We start from the raw sequence: 24,310 nt of genomic DNA on the forward strand, positions 1-24,310 counted from the left end.
GCTCCTGACCCATATATGCATGATTTTATGCACTGCACTGCTGTCACAGGATTGGCTGATTAGATAATGGCATGGATGTTTGTTTGTGGCAGATGGGCTGCTTTGAGTATTTCTGTAACTGCTGATCTCCTGGGATTTTCACACTGGCAGTTTAGTCCGAAACGCTGGTAATGTGAAAGCTGTCATGCGGATTGGGAAGCGCACCGCGGTACTGAACATGAGACTACCTGTAGGTGATGGTCTGAGTTTGGTTGCACTGGGACTGTGGCGTGGTTTGCATGAGTGAGAAAGCAACATGTACTCGGGTCCGCACTTGTTCAGGAAGTAAAATGACTACTAATTATGCATGCGTTTTTGCCGATTTAAGCATGATGACATCATCAGTTGCACAAAAACAAACACACACACACGTGCATCATGAGTGGCAGGGAAACTTTACAGGATACAGAAAAGGTGAGGTGCCTTTTATATATGTGAGTGAGTGAGTGAGCATGCAACCAGCTGTGTCCTCAAAAAAGATAGTTTGTGAGCATCAGATATAGTCTCCTTCCCCTGGACATATACAACAGTTGAATTAGAGGCGCAAGTGTCATTCACTCTGGTGTGCATAATGACACAAAATTAATAAAATCACAAAATATAGCGACCCGCGTTGGGCTTTCCATCATGTGCACATTTGTGATAACGCAAGTTGATGACGTAAAAGCACCAGGTTTAACAGAATCATATATGAGTCTGAAACCAGACCAATGCTGCAGGGGGGCACTGGGAACAATAGCGCTCGGATTCGGACCGCAGAAAACATGCCCAGTGTGAAAACCACCTCAGATAACCGCTCTGTACAATTGTGGTGGGAAGAATAGCATCTCAGAATGCTATTCTAAGATGCAGGTTGTTGCTGTTTTGGCGGCACTAGTGGGACCTACACAATATAAGGCAGGTGGTTTTAATATTGTGGCTAATTGGTGTATATCATCATCTCGATATTGGGGCAAGTTATCACAAAAGGTCAAATGAACAGTTAAATTAATTATCGATTTTCCTTAGCAATTGCTTTATTTTTTTCGTAGCCGAGACATTTTTGTGTGTGCCTAAAAATAAACCGACTGAGAGAAGTATTCACTACAATAAAAGTGTGATGACTAGCAAACAAAGTGCAAAAATTAACACATAGATGCAAACAAATGTCATTTTTGAGATAGGCATCTATCAACATATGTTATTCTTTGTTATTATTTTTTTAAAACATATACTAAGTGTACCCTCAATGTAGAGATTTTTTTTTTTTTTTTTTTTTTGCCAAAACAACACCAAAGCATTAAATTCTGGTGATTTGAGAGAAGAATTATAATTTTTTAAAATTATTTTCTTGAGTATGTATCGCATTTATGTAACTATTGGCTAAAGCAATTCTAAAAGAAGCTATAGATTAGTGTCAAAAATTAAGTTTTTTGGGGGGGCGTAGAACTTTGTCCATGAGCTGCTGAAATGTAGCTGGGGCCCCAAACAAACCGAACAGAAGGGTCACAAATTGGTGTAAGCCAAACAAAGTGGAAAATGCAGTTTTTTCCCGGGACATGGGAGTCAAGGGGATCTGCCAATATCCCTTTGTCAAATCTAGTGTTGAATAAAAGCGAGCTGCGCCTAACCGATCTAGCAGTTCGTCAATATGAGGCATCGGATACACGTCAAATTTAGACACCGCATTGACTTTTCGAAAATCCATGCAGAACCGACCCATCAGCCTTAGGTACTAGAACCACTGGGCTGGACCAGTCACTGTTGGATTCTTCTATTACTCCCATATCGAGCATGGCCTTAATTTCTTCCCGCACCACTTGTTTTATGTGTTCGGGTAATCTATAGGGTCGGGTGCATACCACTACCCCTGGGGTCATCTCAATGTGTTCTATGAGATTTGTGTGACCAGGCAGAGGCAAAAACACGTCAGAAAATTCCCTTTGTAATTTGGCCACCTCCGTGATTTGGGACGGTGAGAGGTGGTCTCCACAAGGGACTGGGGTGACTTGATTTTGGTGTTTGAGATTCCCCTCTGGTCCAAGCTCCTCCCTCTCTGCTATCACTGTCGCCAAAGCCACGGGCACCTCCTCTCTCCCATATATTAGGAGATTGAGGTGGTACACCTGCCATGCTCTGCCTCTATCTTTTCGTTCGACCTCATAGTCGACGTCCCCAAAGCGCCGTGTGACCACAAAGGGCCCTTGCCACTTGGCGAGTAATTTGGAGCTCGATGTGTGTAGCAATACAAGTACTTTATCTCCCAGTGCGAACTCCCACAGCCAAGTACCCCTATTATACAGTCAGGACTGGCGTTCTTGAGCATGTAGCTAATGCTCTTGTTATAATCGCCCTAGTGTGTGGAGTTTTGCTCTCAGGTCAAGAACATACTGAATTTAGTTTTTAGTCTGTGAAGGTCCCTTCTCCCAATTTTCTTTTAGGACGTCCAACATGCCACGTGGTCGACATGAAAGTAGTGCTCTGGTCAGTGATGATCTCTTTCAGGATCCCCACTCAGGAGATCATTTTTAAGAGTGCCTCTGCAACACACCGCACTGAGATGTTGCGGAGAGGCACTGCATCTGGATATCGCGTTGTGTAATCCACCCTGACTAATGCAAAGCGATTTCCGATGAGGTCCATACCAATTCTTTCGAAGGGAAGCCCAATCAGCAGTAGAGGGCGCAATGGTGCTTTTGGGTTGGCCGGTGGATTGACATTCACGGCATGTTGCACACCACCTACAAACATCCCTGTGAATGCCTGGCCAGTAGAAACAGGCCATGAGATGGTTTAGTGTATTCTCTTACCCTAAGTGGCCTGCCATTGGATTATGATGAGCCATCTTGAATAACCATTCCTGATGGCTCTTTTGTACTAACAACTGGGTTGTATCTTCTTTTGTCTGAGTGTCCTGCATCACCCAATACAACCGGTCTTTTATCATTGAAAAATACAGGTATGAGAGAGCAACCACCGGCTGAAGTTGTTGGCCACCGATTAATCTCATTTGGTCGAAGGCATGCTTCAGAGTTTCATCCTGCGTCTGCACCAGGCGGAAATCCCCTAGAGAATCCCTCTAAAGGGCGGGAAAGACAAGCCCTTCTCCTCCATTGTGTCATCCTGACTAGGAGCTGACGAGAAGCTGACAAGGAGCTGATGAGGACGGCCCCGGCACCGCCTCCGCCGGCCAGCATGTTGCACACCGCACACCGTATTACTCTGTTGTAGGGCCCATTCACACACATTCCCTTCAATAACATTTGGAACGCCGGCCAATTGGTACCCAGAATTAGTGGATGGGTGAGGTGGGGACTAACCGCAGCCTCAATACTACGCTTTTGTCCCCCAGAATTGAATTGTGTATTAAGGGTATTCATGCACATCCCCATGTACACACTTCACCCTCACAATCCGTGCTGCATCCAAAGCCTCGTTTTGAAACAAGCATTGGTGTATAGAGGTTTGATTACATCCTGAGTCCACCAAGGCTTGGTATGTACCGCCTTGAATACTCACTGGTATCCTGTACGTCCCTGCTCGATCGGGGGCAGCCTACAGCACATCAGGGACCTGAACCAATGCCCCTAACTTGCAAAGGCAAACGGGCGACCACATTCGCTGTACGGCAGCGTATGGAAGCGCTGCCGGTGTTGTTCAGGGTTACGGCCAACCCGATGCAAGATGGCCCGCTTTAGGTCCGCGTACTCCATGACGTTTATGACCAAAAGTTGTTAGGCCAGCCCCACGCTTCAGCCGCCTGCTCGAAGAGCTCGATGAAGGCCACTAGATCATCTTGTGGCCCCATCTTCACAAGTGTGATTTGGGGCTGGGCTGTGGCTGTGGTCACAGCTGGAGTACTCCCCTGGGCCATCAAGCTCCTCAATACCTGTCGGTCCTCTGCCTGGGCTTGGAGCAGGATGTGGAAACACTGCTCCGCACGTAGTCCAGGAGGGCTTGATGTTGGGTCTGGTGGATGCCGGCAAGAGTCTTGATGACTTCAGCTAATGGCGAGGACTCCATGACGGCGCTGCTTCCTCAAATATCCCGGGTTTCAGCACCACTGTAACAGGTTCTTTAATTCTCTTGTGAAATGAGGAAGCGGGAGCCAGACGAATTTCCACCATTCTCTCGTCTTTATTTAACAAGTCACTTTTCAGTGTCACAAATACATTTCAGATACACACAGCACAAACACAGCAAGTGTGAATCACTCCTCTCCTCCTCTGTGGCTCTCAGCTCCCTTTTATCACTCTGTCACCTCTCACTACAACACAGAACAGCTGTTATTAAAACTGCCCACAGATGTAACTCCTCACCGCTCTCATTTCCCGGTATCACACTCCATTTACAAATCGGTGCTCGACCACGCACCCACCTCCACAGTCAAATACTAGAAATTAATCAGCTCCTTAAAATATATGTAAAACTGAATAATCAGATAAGCAGTTACCTATAAATTTAAACTAACATCAAATAAATTTCATGTATATACGTATATACTAGGTCTAGAATAGAAAAATAAATATATCCAATGTTACAAATAAGAAGAAGAAATCATAAGTGGCACTTTTTGACCCCACATTTTTAATTTCAGGGTCATTTTTGTCACCTTCAGTGGCATTTTTTTTAACCCTGTAAAGCCTGACATATGATAGAATTGTCAGAAAATTCAATTTTTTTGACATTAACTGTTTTTAGTACCATTAGACAACATATAAAAAAAAAATTAAAAAATGTTTTTTATGTATCATATTTGATACATTAGCTTTAAAGGTCATTATCCTCCTGAGGCCCAGCAATTCATTTTTGTGTAGGACAATTTTTATTTAAGTTTTTCTTAGCCCATACATGCTACAGTGGTAAATCTTGAAGTATTATCAGAGGAGTCCCTGGGCTATTCAGAGATACCATATTTTTAAGAGTTTGGCCATGACAACTTCCTCTCCTTGGTCTATAAATATGGATTGAAATTTATCACAGTTCAATTCAGCACATCAAATACAATATGAATAAAATGTATATTTTTTTCAATAAATAATTTTTATCAAATGTATTTTATGCACCAAACACTATATTGACATTTACAAAATTGAATTTGTAAAACTTTTTTTTCGCTGGATCTCAAGAACTTCTGGTAATATGGCATCATAATAAATTTTAATGTAAAATAATGAGATCTTTATAATGACAGAGCACGCTGCATATATAAAATGCACAGATATATTAGTTGTATCTTATAAAAAGTATATGTCAGAGTTTTCAAAGCTCCGTGATTTAAAAAAAATATATAGTGGGCATGAATGTAATGTAATGGTGATACAGTACATATAGATTTCAACATGCTTTTTCAATAAAATAATATACAACATTTTAACCAAGTATAAGTTGCTTATATTCAGCAAATACTCATTTTAAAATATCAGTTACAATATGATCATTACTGTCACTTTTACTTTGTTAAAATAAGCTGTCATTTATCCCAACATAAGAGTCATTTTTTTGCGTAAGTCCACCGCCATTTTAAATAGATCGATATAAACATTGAAAAACTTTTTTTTTCACAAATAACCACTAGATGGTGCCATAAACATGTGAAACTTACATACCATATGTTCTTTTGCTTTTCAGCTTGAACAGAGAGTGAAACAGGAGCTGTCAAACGTTGTGTATCATATTAGATACATACAGTGTTATAGGGTTAACAGATGAAGTTCTTTTACAGCGTCTAAAAACAGCAAAACGTGGCAAAAAGACATTCATCTAGCACATGTTTATATGAAAAGCAATTAAAGGAGTACTGAGGAAGCTTTATGAGGAGGCTTGAGCGAGGATGCACAGGGGGATTCATGTGGAAATCTTTTGTGTCGAAGCACCTGATGCACACATAAATTCTCCTCCCACTTCACATCTGACACAATAGTTCTAATTAATGTTTTACAGCTGTTTTAACAAAATGTAAATGTCACATACTTCGAGAGTGCACCTTGAATTATTAGGATTTATTCTGTATATCAGTTAATGAAATCTGAACAACATAACGGCAAGCGCTCTGAGGGAATGCAGCTGCACAAAGGCGATGTTCTGAAATGACGCTCGAAAGAGTGGGACATTTCATTTTACAAATACATTTCACTTGGATTCCTCTATCCTCGTTTCCTTTCCTTGCATCTTTTCCTTATATCCAAAGAGGGAGCTGACAGGATGCGAAGGAAAGGATGTAAGGAAAGGGACAGTTTTAGAAATGAGAAGCCATAGACGAGAGAGTCTCTGCACTGATTCTTTGCCAGTTCTGTGCTATATGTGACTGATATTAATGTGCCTTTTTTATCATTTTGATCAACAACTGACAGTGAAGAACATAAAAGATACTCAAATAGACATCATAAAGCAAGTTTGTGTGTTACTAATAGCCAAACATTGTGGCCATTTTACAACATGTTAAACTCATGTTCTGTATTAACAAATTCTGTTGAGTATATAAAGCGACAAATACAGTAAAATATCAGTTTTGTACCAATACCATACATTGCAACAGTTAGGATACCTTCCCCCGTGTTTGGAAGCACAATTGTTGCCTGTCGCCCTTCAGAGAAATGTGCCGTGTCTATCAAACACCTTGTCCAACTTGTGCTGCTCTTATCACGGATGCGATCAGCCGAACAAAATCTTTGTTCACTAACACTGAAGTTAAACAAATCAGAAAACTTCATGGATGTATATACAATAAAAATACATGGATATAAGCTACTTTACCCCATCATCCATTTTGGATTCAAAACAGTGAATTTCGCATAAAGGCGAATAGTTTGCAGGTATGAGCCCCAGTCTCCCTTATATGCAATGCCTTTTCTACTGATTTAGGATCAGCTTTCCTCCTTTATATCCAAATGAATGTGCAACACTTACTCAAATACTGAAGCTCAGCAGCTGAACTTTGTACATATGTTCCAGTTACCTGAGCTTTAAACAGCATGCTGCTGTAGAGACCGCTTCACAAATGTCACAGAGAATTAAGTGTAAAGCTCCTCAGCAACATAACAGCATTAACACATCCACAACCAATTACATATTACATTTGACCAAAGATGGTGAATATTTTAAGAGCACAAATAGAATAAAAGTCCAACATGTCACATTTTTGAAGAGGTCATATCTCAAGATCCACTTATAATGTTAGTAAAGTTTTGTTTTGTTTTTTCATTAAAAAAATTCAGCGTAATTTAGTTTCCATAACCATTTTCTACCCTCTCTCTGACCCCTAGAATTAAACAGTTTGCTTTATGCGGCTATGCCTTTAAGACTTCTTCTTTAATGTTCTCTTCAAATCTGAAATGAATGGCAGCATTTTGCTGCATTTACAAACGAGCTGCGGGTTTGCTGCCAAGTCCAATCTAGTTTTTAATCTGCCGTATCCTTCAATACCAGACTCTTTGTGCAGCTGCATTACATTGTGACAGATTCATAAAGCAATCTGTGCTGAAATGTGCTGCTCAAACTGTTAAAATCAAATGACTAGGGATCTTGTTTAAAATAAACTTCAGCAACAATCTGGGATTCTTGAAAAGGATATGCAGAGCTGTAGGTGCTACACACAAGCAGAAACAGCTAAAGATTTGACGGAGTTTCTACACTTTGGTGTTTAGGAATAATAGTATCTATTTTGCTTCCTCCTTATTGCCTTTTTTGCAGGGGAGGAATTTCAGAGACATTGAAGTTACAATATTATTGTATTTAACAATGAACTTAAAACTTAAAAGCAAAGCTCTCCATCCATGGTTACCTGCGATCTCCTCCAGAGAACCGGCTCTCATGTCTAGCATGACGGTGCCATTGATGATGCAGCTCCGTAGTTCAAATAGGCTGTGCAGTGTGAGCGTGGCCACATATGGTTTGCTCCAGCGCTCGCCGCCATCTTCAACATCCTCTTCGAACTTCAACCACCTGGACAGGGAAATAGGGACAGGGTTAAAAACACCCGTTTTAATATTTGCTACCATTAACGGTTCTGAAATGTCAGAGTTTTTACGCTGAAATGGACGGAACAGATATGGACAGAACACTAGCAAGAGTTAAATAGAGTTTCACGGTTGGCGTAATGTCAAGCCTGGTCTTATAGAATCACGTTACTCTACTTACAAAATATTTGCAAAATATTTAAAGAACCACTTAATATCATTTTGAAATATTTTTTGTCAGAGTCAAGTCATTGCCATGAGATCTATCTGGTAAAGTAATAACGTCAAATGGTTAGATAATTTAATGCATTTATATGGCTAATAGCATAGCTTTATGCTATGCAAAGTATAGATGCTTATGTAAGTGGTTTGACTTAATGATATGAAATGTGCAATGAGTTTAATGGGTATTATCTTTTCTACACAAACTGAAAACAGGTAACCTGTTTGTTTTTACTCATCAGTAATTGAATACAATTCATTTCTGATTTGTTAATACCGTTCTGTTGAAATCATAAATTTCAGTATCTCTTAATTTGACAGCAGGCTTTTGAAGGTTATAAATGCAATAATAATTACATTATACAAGTCTTTAAGTCTATTATTTCCTCCTCAAAATTAGACAAAGTAACGGTAAGTGTACCGCAGAGGAACAAAATTGTTAAGCAAATCAGCAACAAAATCGTTAAAATAATTACGTTACCCTCCCTAATACTGCATGCAGAAATAATGAATTTTCTATCACATTAGTGCAATTATGAATTTACAGAGACACTGTGAAAGATTTCACGTGAGCATAAAAATTGATACACACACTACAACCAAAATTATGCTTTAAATTAATGTGCACATGTATCTATGCTAATTGTTTTATGCTTTAAAATGAGACAAACATTTAATTACCTTTTTTATATTCTTAAATGAATAAGTAATTAAGAGTGAAAGAGATATAAAGCACCACAGTTTACGTGTAATCAGAGCCTCATAAAATAAATAAATAAATAAAAAAACTGATGAAATAAAAATCCTTTCATTCTGGGTGCATTTAGATACAAGATGCCATATGACAATGCAGCGACTGTCATCATTATAAGAGCTTTATTTAGCCTTTCTGTTTTATCAGTATGGCTTTTCACAACACACATATAAACATTACACAACAATGCTTTTTTATATAACCCCAGCACTCTTGGACTAATGCCGCTTTACAGATTTAATGTTTTCATCATCCACACTACCAAAACACATCAGAGCAGCCAACAATCATTTATGAAAATGCTAACATATAACAAAATATCAAAAAAGCCAAACATGTTAATTGAAGATTTGTGGCTTGATGACAAATTATAATGTCTAATGTGCCATGTTCTAGAAATGTATCGGGGTTCACAGGACGGGCATGGAGGAGGCGGGAACCGGCAGAACAGTCAACATAATTTTAATGACATAACTGAATTGAAACAAACATAAACACACAGACACACACACAGCGGCCACGTGTGTCCGGCGCTGATTAGGACAATTCAGCGCCGGACGTGCATCTTCATGGCCCAGCCACGCCCTCCTCCTCGTCACACCAACATGAATACAAAGACTACATTTCTTAGAACTTGGTGCATGCGTATTATCAGACACTCTCGGACATTATTTTTGTCACTGAGCCATAACTGGATATTGAATGATGGTTTAGGTGACATCACATGACTGGGTCACATGGTCTTGTACCTGGCGGTTTCTCTCCACTCTCCATCTTCTCCATCACGCAGGCTGATCTCATCAAGTTCAGTGAACAGGTCGTGTGGTATATGCTCTTCATCATCATCTTCAGTGCCCAGCAGAAACTGAACTCTCTGAGAGGGAGTATCTGTGAGACAGTCGGACATCAGTACTACACTAATGGCCATTTCTATGACTGTCATGAAGTACTTACCCATTCAAATGGATAAAACAGTCATGCAGCAGTTAAACTTAAAGGAATGTTCTGGGTTGAATACAAAAAATTGTGGTTACAGTTACTCACTTACAATGCGCATCTATGGGGCCAGCATTCTAGAGGGTTTGAAAGCTTGTATTGCACTTCTATTAATTATTCTTTTAAAAACTGCTTATTTGAGCTGTAAAGTTGTCTAAATCGTCCTTTTTGTGGTGGATGAATTTCTGTTTATGCTTTACCAACATACAGTAAACTGGTAGTTTTCTGGTAGTCTTGTGCGTATAATGCGAAATTCACCTGCTGTACTGCCATTATGTGGTCATTACATCAATGTTTAATAACACTGGATATACAGTAACTTCACTCTAGCCAACAGAAATAATGTCTTGTGGCTTAACTTTTGAAACAGTGTGAATTTTAATGCTTTAAGTACTTTAAAGTGACAACATGTTTGCTTTAAAAAAGAAACATGAGAGACAAATTAAAAATTATTTTCTGTGGCAATCAACATTATGCCACTGTCGGTAGAGCTTATTGCATGTATTGAACCAGGAACATTCCTTTAACTCACTGAATTTCCAGAATTTGGGATAACTCTAAACATAGTTACTAGTATACAGTATATGATCAGTGAGTGGTAGGACTTTGTAGAATCATTTTTTTCCTAAAATCCTAGCATCCGTTTGAGCAATCTCTGCACTCAAACAGAATGAGTCATCAGCCTGTGATGGCCTGAAAAATGAGCAACATGCTCCCAACTCACTAGATCACAGAGTGCACAAATCAGAAACAAAATGAAAGAGAAAGTGCTTTAGAATATAATAAGGATGGATGGATGGAAGGAAGGAAGGAAGGAAGGAAGGATGGATGGATGGATGATGGAGAAGAAGGATGGATGAATGGATGGAAGGAAGCAAGGAAGGATGGATGGATGGATGGATGGATGGATAGGAAGAAGAAAATGATGGATGGATGGATGGATGTATGGATGGATGTATGATAGGAAGGAAGGAAGGAGAAAATTATGGATGGATGGATGGATGGATAAGAAGGAAGGAAGGATAAAATGATGGATGGATGGAAGGATGGATGATGGGAAGGAAGGAGAAAATGATGGATGATGGATGGATAGGAAGGAAGGAGAAAATGATGGATGGATGGATCGATGGATGGATAAGAAGGAAGGAAGGATAAAATGATGGATGGATGGAAGGATGGATGATGGGAAGGAAGGAGAAAATGATGGATGGGTGGATGGATGGATGGATGGATGGATGGATAGGAAGGAAGGAAGGATAAAATGATGGATGGATGGAAGGATGGATGGATGGGAAGGAAGGAGAAAATGATGGATGGGTGGATGGATGGAAAGGAAGGAAGGAGAAAATGATGGATGGATAGATGGATGGATGGATGGACGGATGGATGGATAGGAAGGAAGAAAGGAGAAAATGATGGATGGATGGATGGATAGGAAAGAAGGAGAAAATGATGGATGGATGGATGGATAGGAAGGAAGGAGAAAATGATGGATGGATGGATGGATAGGAAGGAAGGAGAAAATGATGGATGGATGGATAGGAAGGAAGGATAAAATGATGGATGGATGGAAGGATGGATGATGGGAAGGAAGGAGAAAATGATGGATGGATGGATGGATGGATAGGAAGGAAGGAAGGATAAAATGATGGATGGATGGAAGGATGGATGGATGGGAAGGAAGGAGAAAATGATGGATGGATGGATGGATAGGAAGGAAGGAAGGATAAAATGATGGATGGATGGAAGGATGGATGGATGGGAAGGAAGGAGAAAATGATGGATGGATGGATGGATAGGAAGGAAGGAGAAAATTATGGATGGATAGATGGATGGATGGATGGACGGATGGATGGATAGGAAGGAAGAAAGGAGAAAATGATGGATGGATGGATGGATGGATGGATAGGAAGGAGAAAATGATGGATGGATGGATGGATGGAGAGGAAGGAAAAAGGAGAAAATGATGGATGGATGGATGGATAGATGGAGAGGAAGGAAGGAAAGAGGTTGAAAGGAAAGGATAGAAGTATGGAAGGATGATAGAGGGAAGGATAGAAGGAACAAAGAAAAGAAAAAAGGAAGGAAGGAAGGAAGGAAGAAAGGAAGGATCATTACTATATGAGGGCGATTCCCGTCCATCTTCGACACCAGAGTCTCTCTCCCTGCTTCTCTTTCTGTGTTTGTGTCCATGGTGACGATGACGCCGGCGAGTTCTCCTGCCCAGAGGAACATGTACCCCGATATACAGAGTCCTGTGACCTATTGACAAAAACACAACCAGATAGGCAGAGAGACTCAAACTCAAGAGACCATCAAATATGATACAGATTGAACCACAGTTCATCATGAATCGTTTGTTATTTAGCATTTGCTGAATGACAGAAAACAAATTTCAACATAAGATTCACTTAGAGACAAACAGCTCTGTTATGCTCTGCTTTGTTGTAGTGAGCTGTCTTGAAGTATACTGTCCACATAACCCAGCTATCAATTTTTGTTTCCAGAATGTTCTGGGAACGTTAGATTTTGGTAATAAAATAAACATAAAATTAACCATTAGCTAACGTTCTGTAGATTGTCACACAAAAAACACTCTGCAACATGCTGGGAACATTACTTACAGTTATAAAAAATAAACCCTAAAAAAAACCTTCCTAGAATATTAGGAATTGGTTCCCACAAAATTAACCAAATGGGAACCATTTGCTAATGTAAGGGGGATGTTTTGTGTTTGGTGGGTAAGCAGCTACTAATTACAATGGAACCTCATAGGTAACCCATTCGGAATGTCAAAAGAAGGTATCTTAAAAGGTAGCATAATTATACTGTCTACATTTTGCAATCTTTTTTTTTTACATCAGGAACACGCCTATGATGCCTTAAAATGTTGTCTATGTAGGTAGTTTTGGAACATAGCCACTTCGCTTAAAGCTAGAGTGTGCAATCTTTTCCAGAAACATTTTTTGTTATACTGGTTGAAAGTCTCTTCACATCCTGATAGCAATCAATAATTTAAGTGGTCTAAATGTAAAATATATATATATATATATATATATCTACTGTGGAAGGGACAGGACTAAAAAATGATCGACCAATCATTGCATTCGGTCCGAATGTAATGATAGGATGTCCTTCATGTCTGTCAATCTATATTTGCATACCGCCACGCAACTTGTTCAGGCAGACAAACACACGTCATCAGTGCGGTTTCCTTGATGCTGTGCAGAGCGAGCGTGAGAATGGAAGGCGAACCGCAGCTACCTTATGTTCCTCCTGAACCACCAGTAAAAGGAAACAAGCAAAGAAAGGCCATGTTAGAAACTTCTACAACAAAAAAACGTCTGGATCAAGAGCATACTAAAAGCAGCATTAACATTGCCGTTGCTTTTCAACGCTGGAGGCAACTGCGGGACTCAAAGGGTCTGAAAAATGACGCCATGGTTGCTGTTTTTCTTTTGGACAGGTAATTATATGGTTTCATTTGTTTTTGATATATATATATATATATATATATATACATGTCTCTCCTCCTGGTGCTTATACTCTGCTGTGTGTGTGTGTGTGTGTGTTCATGTGTGATAGAGAAGGCGTGGCTTTGGAGACACCTCTAAAGCGAGGGCGGACTCTATGCTTTCAAAGCTAGCTTGCTAACTGCTAGCCTCTCTGGATAACACACCCTACCTTTTATTTATGTATTTATTTATTTTAGGCTCTAAATTTCAGTGGGGAAAAAATCCATTTGCACCATGTTTAATCCATTTCCCTTCTTAATATGATTATTCAACAACCCTATGATTATTTTCCCACAGCATTTTAAATAATGATCACTCATTTTAATCCTGCCTAAAAGATTGAGAGGTCAAGACATCAGCATGTGAGTGAGACAGAATTGTACCACCTGCTCATTCGGTACAGCATTAAATGACAAGAGCAGACAGTGCTTTATCGGATTTTATCATTTTCGTCCAAATTAGGCACAGGGGCTTAAGTGCTGGGAAAACGTAACATCTGTCCATGTGGATACACACACACACACACACACATACACACATACACACATATAGACTCTAATGCCATCATACACAAAATGGAGATTAACATAAAGAACTTTTCTCAGCAGTTAAAATGGTTCTAAAACAGGTGGTGAGCGCTGGATCACATGAGGCTTAAATTACATCACTATAGTTCTTGGTGTCTTTCCATTATGTAATATTGTTATATTGACTGAAAGCATCTGTATTGGGAAATGGTCAGTGGCATAGGCTTATACAGCATATCCATTTCCACAACATTATTCTGTACGAGGCTGACACCTTATTTTTAAGAATGCTGCAAAGTCAAGACATTTAAAACTTGAGATTTAATGAGGATGTTCTATCAGGGCAAGATTCAAAGGTGAGTATGTCATTAAAAGGGATTGTTCACATAGAAATCATTGACTCACCCTCATATTGTTCCAAACCCATATGACTTTCGTTTCTCTGTTATGTTAGCCTTGGTCACCGTTTACTATCATTGCACCATATCTCCATACATTAAAAGCGAATGGTGACTGAGACCAGCATTCTCCCTAAGAAAGAAGTCATATGGGTCTGAAATGAAATGGAAAAATGATCATTTCTGGGTGAACTATCCCTTTAAGAGCACCCTCACGTCATGTCCTAACCAGCTGCAACGTGATAAAGATACATGCGATAAAAAAACATCTAGTTTTTGTCCCAATTTGCCGGCCTGCAACAGGACATTTCTTCGATCGCTTGGTCTCTATTGTTGCGGTCAAATCAAAAGTAGCGAGTGCCAATTGAAAAACGTCTTCAAATGTATCAATTCAAAAGGTTTTACACTGTTTTTTTTTTTTTTTTAGCAGCCATGTACATATTTTGTGAGCTACTGTGTTAATCAATCTTCACTGTGTTATAGAACTGGTTTGAATCTAAATTAATTCCATTTATTTAAGAGCTGCAACAGTTTACAAGAAACACTGAGTGGGAGAAAATAATAAATTTTTGTTTTGTTTTCACACGCAGTGTTTTTCTTGAAATTATGTGTATTTTTGACTGCAATGCAGTCTTTCACATATACTGTAGATCTCCTGATTTTCAGCCACCATTGTGGCCATTCAGACTGTGAGAAAGCGATGTGAAATGCTGGAGAACAGTGTGCAGAGAGGCTGAATATGGACGACCCAGTACAGCTCATCATTTGCAGTGGGGTTCTAAAGAGCAGGGTCCATATTCACAAAGATTTGTATCTTACCACTAGGAGTTCTCCAATGAGTTTTAGCTTAAAAGCTATTCACAACAACAAGTTTTACTAAGGAAATCTTAACGTAAGTGTAAGGCAGAGTTGACCTCGTAGCTATGGATGATGTCATATTTTATTAGCGTGCACTTTTAAATCACCCAAAGTGACTGGTAGACAGGGAAGTGCTATTTCTCAGCAAATTCCTCATAGACAGATAGCGGGATATATAGCAAATATAACATAGATGAATATATATATATATATATATATATATATATATATATATATATTATTATTGTTCCAATTGTTACATTACATTATATTGTAGAACATATGGTAAGATGTGAAATATCTGATAAGATGATAAATCATTGATTAATAGCTGATTAACATATAGGCCTAATCTATAGATCATTTACTAATTTACTTTCACCATTGATTTTCCACATTGTAATGAATTTATAACAGAATTTAGCAGAATTTGTTTCCCTAATCTAAAGTGCTTTTTCACTTATCTCAGTTATCAAGATTTGGATAAATAACTTTCAATAAGTTATTGTCGCCTAACAAAGTGAAAGAAATTCACTTTAAAACATTTACATAATTGCAGATCCAAATGAGATTAAAGAAGCTTTATTTGCATGATAAACATATATTTACATTGGCAAAATATTACCCAAAATTATGCATACAACACTAAAAATATGCTGCAGTTTGATTAAGATGGTTCAATTATTCTTGATCGACAATCTCTTATAACTGTATCTCTGACTTTTTGTTTCATTGTTCTTTTTCATCTTTAATTTCTGTAATACACTGTGTACGATGTTCTTGGCATTAACTATAATAATTTAATATATAATGATATATACAGGGTTGGGAAGTAACGGAATACATGTAACGGGATTACGTATTTAAAATACAAAATATAAGTAACTACAGTTACAATTTAAATCATTGGTAATTAGAATACAGTTACATTCAAAAAGTATTTTGATTAATGAAGAGATTACTTTGCATTTTATTGTCATTTGTTTCATTTAATATTTAGTCCTTTCAGATGGAAAACATTTATACATAAAAATGATGTGATCCAAAGTGCATTTGAACAGCGGTGAAACACTTTCTTATGATGTGTTACATTCATACGAGCAGACAGAGAAGTAAGTTTGAAGTAAATTTGGAGCACAAGAAATAGAAATAAACCTTGTGTAAACTGTCAGCTTTATGCTAAGATAAAATGCTATTTCTATCCATTTTACATGCACATTACCAGGCACGATAATTTTTTTTTTTTTATCAAAAAAATCACGTTGGATCATAATTGTAACTTTAGTGGAATACAGTTATATTTTGTATTTTAAATACGTAATCCCGTTACATGTATTCCGTTACTCCCCAACCCTAATTTTAGGACTTGAAAATTTTTCATCTAAGAGTAATTCATGAAGCATTTTAACGTTAAGTAGCTCCTAAACCCATGACATCTTGTCCTTCTGAGGACTTATAAATCCCTAAGAGTGACTCACAAATGATCTGATGCATGTCTGCTGCCATCAATTCACATTAAAAACAATATATTAGAATATTATTATGACATACACCTTTTTAAAAAGATATCGCCTGAATTGCAATTGAGTCGATGTATTTTAATAATATAGCATTAGAATATTTTAAACATTAGAATATTGACATTGACCTTTCAAAAAGGTATCGTCTGAATCGTGAGGGTGTTTTCATTATTGCAAAGATAGAAAGAAATGCAGTTAACTCTCTGTGGCAGCGGGGGCGTGGTCAAGCGTCCGTCCGGAGAGAGAGAAAGCGGTAAGGGCGCTTGCACCTGAGCTAAATTATGTCTAACACCTGTCTCTAATTACAGTGAGCACGGGGAGAGCGGCATAAAAGAGCCACATCGCCAGTAGACCAGGGAGAGAGAGCCTGGGTTCAGAAAGTTATTATTGTGAAACTGAAGAGATTATTATTGTGAAGCTGAAGAGATTAGTGTGTGAAGCTGAAGTGTGGTCATTAAAAGCCTTACCTGTGAGTGGAGCAACCTGCCTCCCATGTCCTCCTTATCGACTGCCTTTAAACTCTCCCATGAACAGAAACAACCCAATTCCCCTGGAGATAAAGGTTGACAACGCGAACGCTCTCTGGCCACAGGCAAAATGAAACTGTATAGCGTGGATGAATTGGGAATTTCTGTCATCCGTCTGCAAAATCATCTATCAAAGTATATATGCCCTCTCCAGACCGCACATCATCCGATAATTTATAGTGTATGTTTTCTCGTGGATGCACGCTCGCTGCAGAGAAAAATGCGGCATTTATGAGGTGCTGTACTTGACAAAAGTGAAGCGAACCGTACAAGAGCTGCGGGAAGAAATATCTGCACGAGAGAGATTGAAACCATGCCGCTGCCAGCGTTTACTGCCACAGAGGCTGTTTTCCTGCCACTGCCAGCACCCACGCCTGTCCCGGTCAACGAGCCAGCGCCCACGCCTGCCATTCAATGAGCCCATTCCTGAAGCCTCGTCCATCCCGGAGCCAGCGCCTGAAACCTCGTCCGTCTCAGAGCCAGCGCCGGAAGCCTCGACCGCCCCAGAACCAGCGCCTGAAGCCTCGGTCATCCCAGTGCCCTCTGTCACGAAGGCCGTTCCCACAGCAGTGTGTCTGGCCACCTGGAAGAGGAGGAGGGCTCCTGCTCCCCAGTCGCTGCCAGTGCTCCTGGCCACGGAGACCATTCCACAGTCGATGCCAGCGCTCCTGGCCACAGAGGCCGTTCCCCAGTCGCTGCCAGCGCTCCTGGCCACGGAGGCCATTCCCCAGTCACTGCCAGCGCTCCCACTCTCCTCTGCATTCCATGACAAATCCTAACCCTAACCTCCCCTTACAAAAATATCACCATGGTATTTTGTAGTAAAATCATAGTAACCACAAAATTAAACATGGTTAATATATTAACACCATATTATTGTTGTTACACCATGGTTAATTGCATTAAAACAATGGCTTCTGCCAAAAAAATACATGGTTACTTCAATTTTAGTATAATAAAACCATTGTTAATTTTACCAGGATCAAACCTTTCTCTCAACTCCCCGACCATCACTGTGACCAAAACACGAGAGGAAATCAACCTTTATATTATTTTTCTTAATTTTTTATGATTATATGTATCATAAAAGGAAATATTAAGAGTGGAGTGAAAAACAGGATAGAGAAAATTATGGAATTGAACCTGGATGGTCTGCATGAAAAACACTTTTTCCCCTACTAGAAATCAAGTTAACAAAAGATCTAATGAAATATCTAGTGAAAATGTATTAATAATGACAGATTTATATACATTTTAGTGGGCCGGTCATTTTTGACCGGGAACACCACAAGTATGACTTTCTGCCATTTTTTACAAAATAAAATAAATTTCTGGTTAAACATTTAAACAAAGTAGTGTGATACACAGGACAGAAAATTGTATGTATGGAATTTAATATACTAAAAAATATCCATAAAAAACACCTTTTTAATGCAAACATTTAGTTGCATTAGAACAGGTAATTTAGGCCTATTGTCAATAAATTCCAAAAAGAGGTACAAAACCCGTTCTAGTTACTAGAAATCAAGTTGAAAAAAGGTCTAATGCAATATTTAGTGATAATATATGGGTTATGTGAGATTTAAAACCATTTAAATGGGTGGGTCATTTTGACCCGGGAACACAAGGAGTGGTAGCCAATGAGGAACACAGCACAAGGGTTAAGCAAACGTGTGTGTTTATGGGTCAGGTTTTGCCTCCATTGTTGAGACCAAATGTTCCAACATGGATAATAAAACCTAAACACTCCTACATTGTGTGGAACGCCAACGTCCTCCAAGAGGAAAAAGGCTTAATAAACATACAAAATGTCTTCATGAAAATGTAAAAATGCAGAAAGGTTTGCATGAGGGTTAAGTTTAAGCGGCAGTGGATAGAAAAAAATGTTGTGTTTGGTATAAAAACAATACAAGCATGGCCGGTCTAAGGGGGGCCTGAGATCCCTTCTGATGCCCCAGCGAAACGACTGATGGCAAAACGATCAACGTTGCCCCTTCTAAACATAATACCTAGTACCAGCCCTGAATACAAGTCAATGGAAGGTCCCCACCATGATAGAAATACAAACATGTGTGCAGTGGTGGATATAAGCATGGGTGACATGGGCAGCCACCCAGGGTGGCACAGCCTCATCCTTCAACATTCCCCCCCCCCCCCCCCAGTACTAACTGCCACTGCATGTGTGTGAGTGTATGTACCTTCTAGCTCCTCCTTCTCAAAGCTGCCTTTAAGAATAGAGCGAGTGCCTCCTCTGTCCAAGATCGCCTCGTCATCATGTTTCTGTGGTGGAGAGAGAGAGAGATGTCAATATTTAGCTCTCTCTCAGAGTGACAGGCATAATTGATGTGTCTCTACTGACAGCTCACTTTGTCCCTGCATGTCACACAGAGACACACACACTTCAGAGTTGCCTGCTTTAGACAAAATGTATGTGACTGGTGCTTGCCTGTGCAAAAGTCACAGTCACTATGCTAGGGTTTGTAGGTGGTTGCCAGGATGTTGCTATATATTTGCCAAGATGATATTCTGCTGCTGGGGTGTTATAGGAGTGATTAGGTCAAAATCAGTGTGCTTGTTATTCTGGTCTTAATCATTGCTATTTTTCTACATGTGGAAATGCTATCCAATTTCAAGACGGTTACCATGGTGACTAATGAAGTCAGCAGCACCAGACTCACTCCACAATATCAAACCAATGTACTTCAACACTTCTACTGCATGAGCAATAGTGTTTTCCTTGGTTGCTACATACTTGAGAGTTTTATTACCACCACAACATGTGGCAACAATGTTTTTATTTGTTTTTATCTTGCTTTATTTAGGGTAAAAGACTCGTAGATAGACAGCAAATATGAGTATTTTTCCACAGCATATACAGTATTGCAGTGATTGCAGTTTTGTGATCATTAAAGTCCATCTTGCTGTGTAAAGATTGCCGTAGCGTCTGTGAACAAATTTGGGCATTCATTCCACATTAACAGTATTTATGCAAAGCAAATGACCGATGCATGTCAATAACCTGTAATACGCTTCCCTCATCTCATTCTAAACCCAAATGTTGTATTTTGTCCATGGCACACAAAAGTTATTTTCACATAAAACTCATAGTTTAGGTTCAGGTTAGTTCAGGTTTGCATTAAGGGTTGAACATTGAAAAAAAAAAATAAAATAATAATAATCCTCCTACATTATTTGCCATCTTGTACTAAATTACAACTTGTCCTGAGCTAGAACTAGAACTAGAAATTAAATTATGGCAAATCTATGCTAAATAGAAACTTTAAACAGAAATTACAGGTGTCCCTCTTAGTTCTTCTTCAACACTGTGAAATCACAGAAGTTAATCCCTGTTGGTTTTAAGCACACATAATTTCTTAATGGAGCAACAGCACATTTTGTGCACGCAATCAAAGAAGTCTATGTATATGAGTTAGAATATGAATATACGGTATATATATTGTGGTGGGCCTGATCCCTGATAACGACGAGAGGGCCTGTCTGCAGGAGATCAAAGGCCTGGAGGACTGGTGCCAGGAGAACAACCTCCTTTTGAATGTCAGCGAGACAAAGGAGCTGATAGTGGACTTCAGCACAAAGCAGGCGAGGAACTACCACCCCATTATGATCAACGGGGCCACAGTGGAGAGAGTGGACAGTTTCCGATATCTTGGCATACACATCTCACACGATCTGTCATGGACCTGCCACATTAACACCCTGGTGAAGAAGGCCGTCAGCGTCTTTACCACCTCAGGCACTTGAAGGACTTAAACTGCCCTCTATGGTGCTAAAAAACTTTTACACCTGAACTATTGAGAGCATCCTGACAGGAAACATCACAGCCTGGTTTGGAAACTGCACAAAACAAGATAGTCTGACTCTACAAACTCCCTGTCCTGCAGTCAATCTACAGCAAACGATGCTGGACCAAAGCCAGGAAGATCATGAAAGACCTCAGCATCCTAATAATGGACTCTTCTCTTTGTCGCAGTCAGGGAAACGCTTCCGCTCCCTGATGGCCAAAACAGAGAGAATGAGAAGGAGCTTCTTTCCCCAGGCCATCCGTGTCCTGAACCAAGGACAACACCAGGACTAGTTTCATTATTCAACACCACACACTTGAAGCAATATTACACTCTTCATTATCATATTATTATATTATCATTATTATACATCTACAACATCACCTCTATAACATCAGCCTGTTGCAGGTCAACATTACTGCACAATTGCACTTTACCTTGCACAATGCACATACTGCCAGTCAAACTGTTGCTGCTACCACCTCATATTTTCCTGTATTTTTCCTGTATTTTCAACACCTGTATTTTATTGTGTTGTAAATTGTGTTTTTTACTTCTATTTCTACTCATTATCTATCTATCTATCTATATATCTATATCTATATCTATATCTATATATATATATATATATATATATATATATATATATATATATATATATATATATATATTAATTTTATTTATTTATTTATTTATTTATTTTTCGTAAACTGTGGGGAGAAAAGTCGTTCCTAGAATTTCACTAAATGTCATACTGTCTATGGCTATGTATGTGACCAATAAAACATGAAACTTGATATAGGACAGACTTGAATATAGCAAGCTTCATTTTATTCAGTGGTGTCTTATTTATATTTAACACAGAAATGCAATTAGAATACAATTACTCATCTCTCAGCATCAGTACAAAACAAATTAGTGGCATAATGAGCTCTTGAGGGAGTTTTTAATTAGTGTTTCTTATGTGCAAAAGAATGTCTGCAAGTTTCATAAACAGGGTTAACACGGTTTCTAGTCAAGTTTTCCTTCGTGTCACTCTCAGATAATGATTAAGAGGAGAAAGCAGACCAGATTTGTGCATTTGTTCTCAAAAGACGGCATTACTAGCCAGCTGTTCGGCGCAACAAGCTGGCATATTAGCGCCTCATTACTGAGAACCATGCAGTATTAAAACAGATGGTGCCAAGCAAAGTTCAATTCTCAGAGCCTTTAAGAACATAAATACAGAGATGTCTAAGTGTTACCAAACACAATAAACTCGTATGACTTTCTTTCTTCTGCGGAACACAACGAAGATTTTTTGAAGGATATTCTGATGTGTGTTTGTCCTTACAATGCAAGTCAATGGGGTCTAAAAATTTCAAGCTCCAAAAAGGACATTAAGGCATCATAAAGGTAATCCATACAACTTGAGTGGTTTAATCCATGTCTTCTGAAATGATACAATTGTTTCATTGTGAGAAACAAACTAAAAATTCAGTCCTTATTCACTGTAAACAAACCAGAAACAGTGTTGCAAGGTTCACTGTTTTCAGGTGTGTGTGGGGGGGGGGGGGGCTTGTTGAGTGCGTTACTGCGGAGACCTAGTGCGTGTGGAGGCTTCACGCTATTCTCTGCAGCATCCACGCACAACTCACCACGTGCCCCACCGAGAGCGAGAACCACATTATAGCGACCATGAGGAGGTTACCCAATGTGACTCTACCCTCCCTAGCAACCAGGCCAACTGGTTGCTATAAGAAGCCTGACTGGAGTCACTCAGCACGCCCTGGATTCGTACTTGCGACTCCAGGCGTGGTAGTCAGCATCTTTACTTGCTGAGCTACCCAGGCCCCCAATAATGACCTTATTTAAACAAGTTTACTAAACACTTAGATAGTCCCACATGGAGACTTCTGCTTAATTGCTCTAGAGAAAAAGACCCTAGTAATTTTACACGTGTCTCTACGGCAAGCCGAATTGACTTTTAATCATTCGCAGATTATGAATTGTTGATATCGACAATTCAATTTTCACTAGTTAAAAGGCAAATTTATGATATCAAAATGAGGTTGTAACTCACAGAAATACACTTTTTATATATATATATATATAATAAAGAAAAAAATAATAATTTCCACTAGTAAAAACTATACTTTTTGATATTTGTAACGACATTTTCACTAGTAGAATTTCACAATGATCTGTCATTCACTCCTATTCAAAACACAATTACGGATATCTAAAATTAATTTCATACTAGTCGAAATTCTAATTTCACATATCAGCTATGCACTTCTTTCTAGTAAAAATATACTTTTTTGATGTCAATAATGACATTGTTACCATTACAAATATACACACATCCTGATATACACAACTGAATTACAACAAGTAAAATGCAAATTTTTGATATCTGTAGATGTATTTCAGCATGTTAGATATGATATTTCAGATATCTGGAAATGGATTTCAGATATCAATACACTGAAGACTAATTAAAGCACGGACATAACCACATATTCAGGATTGGGGGACCAAATGTAAAAAATGTAATAATGAACAATGGGGGTGGGGGGACATGTCCCCTCTCAATGTCTATGATGGTTACGGCCCTGAATTAAAGATATCTAAAAAAAAAAAAAAAAAAAAAAAGATATCTAATGTTAGAAGAACATTAGAGAAATCAGAAATGAACATTGCCACTAGTTAAACCCAAATGACAGATATAAAAAATTAGCATTTTTACTAATTGCAATTTAATTATTGATTTCAAGAACGAACATTTGCACTAATAACAATGTAATTATTGTGATAATGATCATTTTTACTAGTAAGAAGTGCATAGCTGATTTGTGAAAGTGGAATTTCAACTAGTAAGCAATTAATTATAGATATCTGTAATTGTGTTCTGAACAGGAGTCGATGACAGATCATTGTGAAATTCTATTAGTGAAAATGCATTAAAGATATCAACAATTTGAGTTTTTAAGTGGCAGATTTCTTGAATGTTTCCAAAATGATCACACGGGAAGTTGGCATGTTGTTTTCGACAGTTCCGGTACCCTAGGATAAGCCACATTATGCCAACTCACTGACAAGCGGAGTCTCTTATCAGACATTTTTTGCATCGGCTCCAGTGTGTTTCCCTTCACCTGTGGTGTGACCATAAGCGAGTTGCGTCAGCAGCATGGGAGATCCGGCTTCGGATCCTGCATTGAAACCAGGAGGTAAT

At 38.9% G+C, this 24,310-nt stretch overlaps 1 protein-coding gene across 2 annotated transcripts in view; it reads right to left on the reverse strand.

The window, feature by feature from the left end:
- LOC127448223 (sodium-driven chloride bicarbonate exchanger-like) overlaps nucleotides 1-24,310 on the reverse strand; it is an 89,716-nt gene that overhangs the window by 46,160 nt on the left and 19,246 nt on the right. For both annotated transcript variants that reach the window (XM_051710597.1, XM_051710598.1), the window contains 4 exons: nucleotides 19,492-19,573; nucleotides 12,067-12,210; nucleotides 9,702-9,840; nucleotides 7,802-7,962 (listed from right to left, as the gene is read on the reverse strand). In XM_051710597.1, the coding sequence (XP_051566557.1) occupies nucleotides 7,802-7,962; nucleotides 9,702-9,840; nucleotides 12,067-12,210; nucleotides 19,492-19,573 (526 nt within the window). The remainder of the gene's footprint in view (nucleotides 1-7,801; nucleotides 7,963-9,701; nucleotides 9,841-12,066; nucleotides 12,211-19,491; nucleotides 19,574-24,310) is intronic.

This window comes from Myxocyprinus asiaticus, chromosome 11 (assembly GCF_019703515.2).
Source record: "Myxocyprinus asiaticus isolate MX2 ecotype Aquarium Trade chromosome 11, UBuf_Myxa_2, whole genome shotgun sequence".
Lineage (NCBI taxonomy): Eukaryota > Metazoa > Chordata > Actinopteri > Cypriniformes > Catostomidae > Myxocyprinus > Myxocyprinus asiaticus.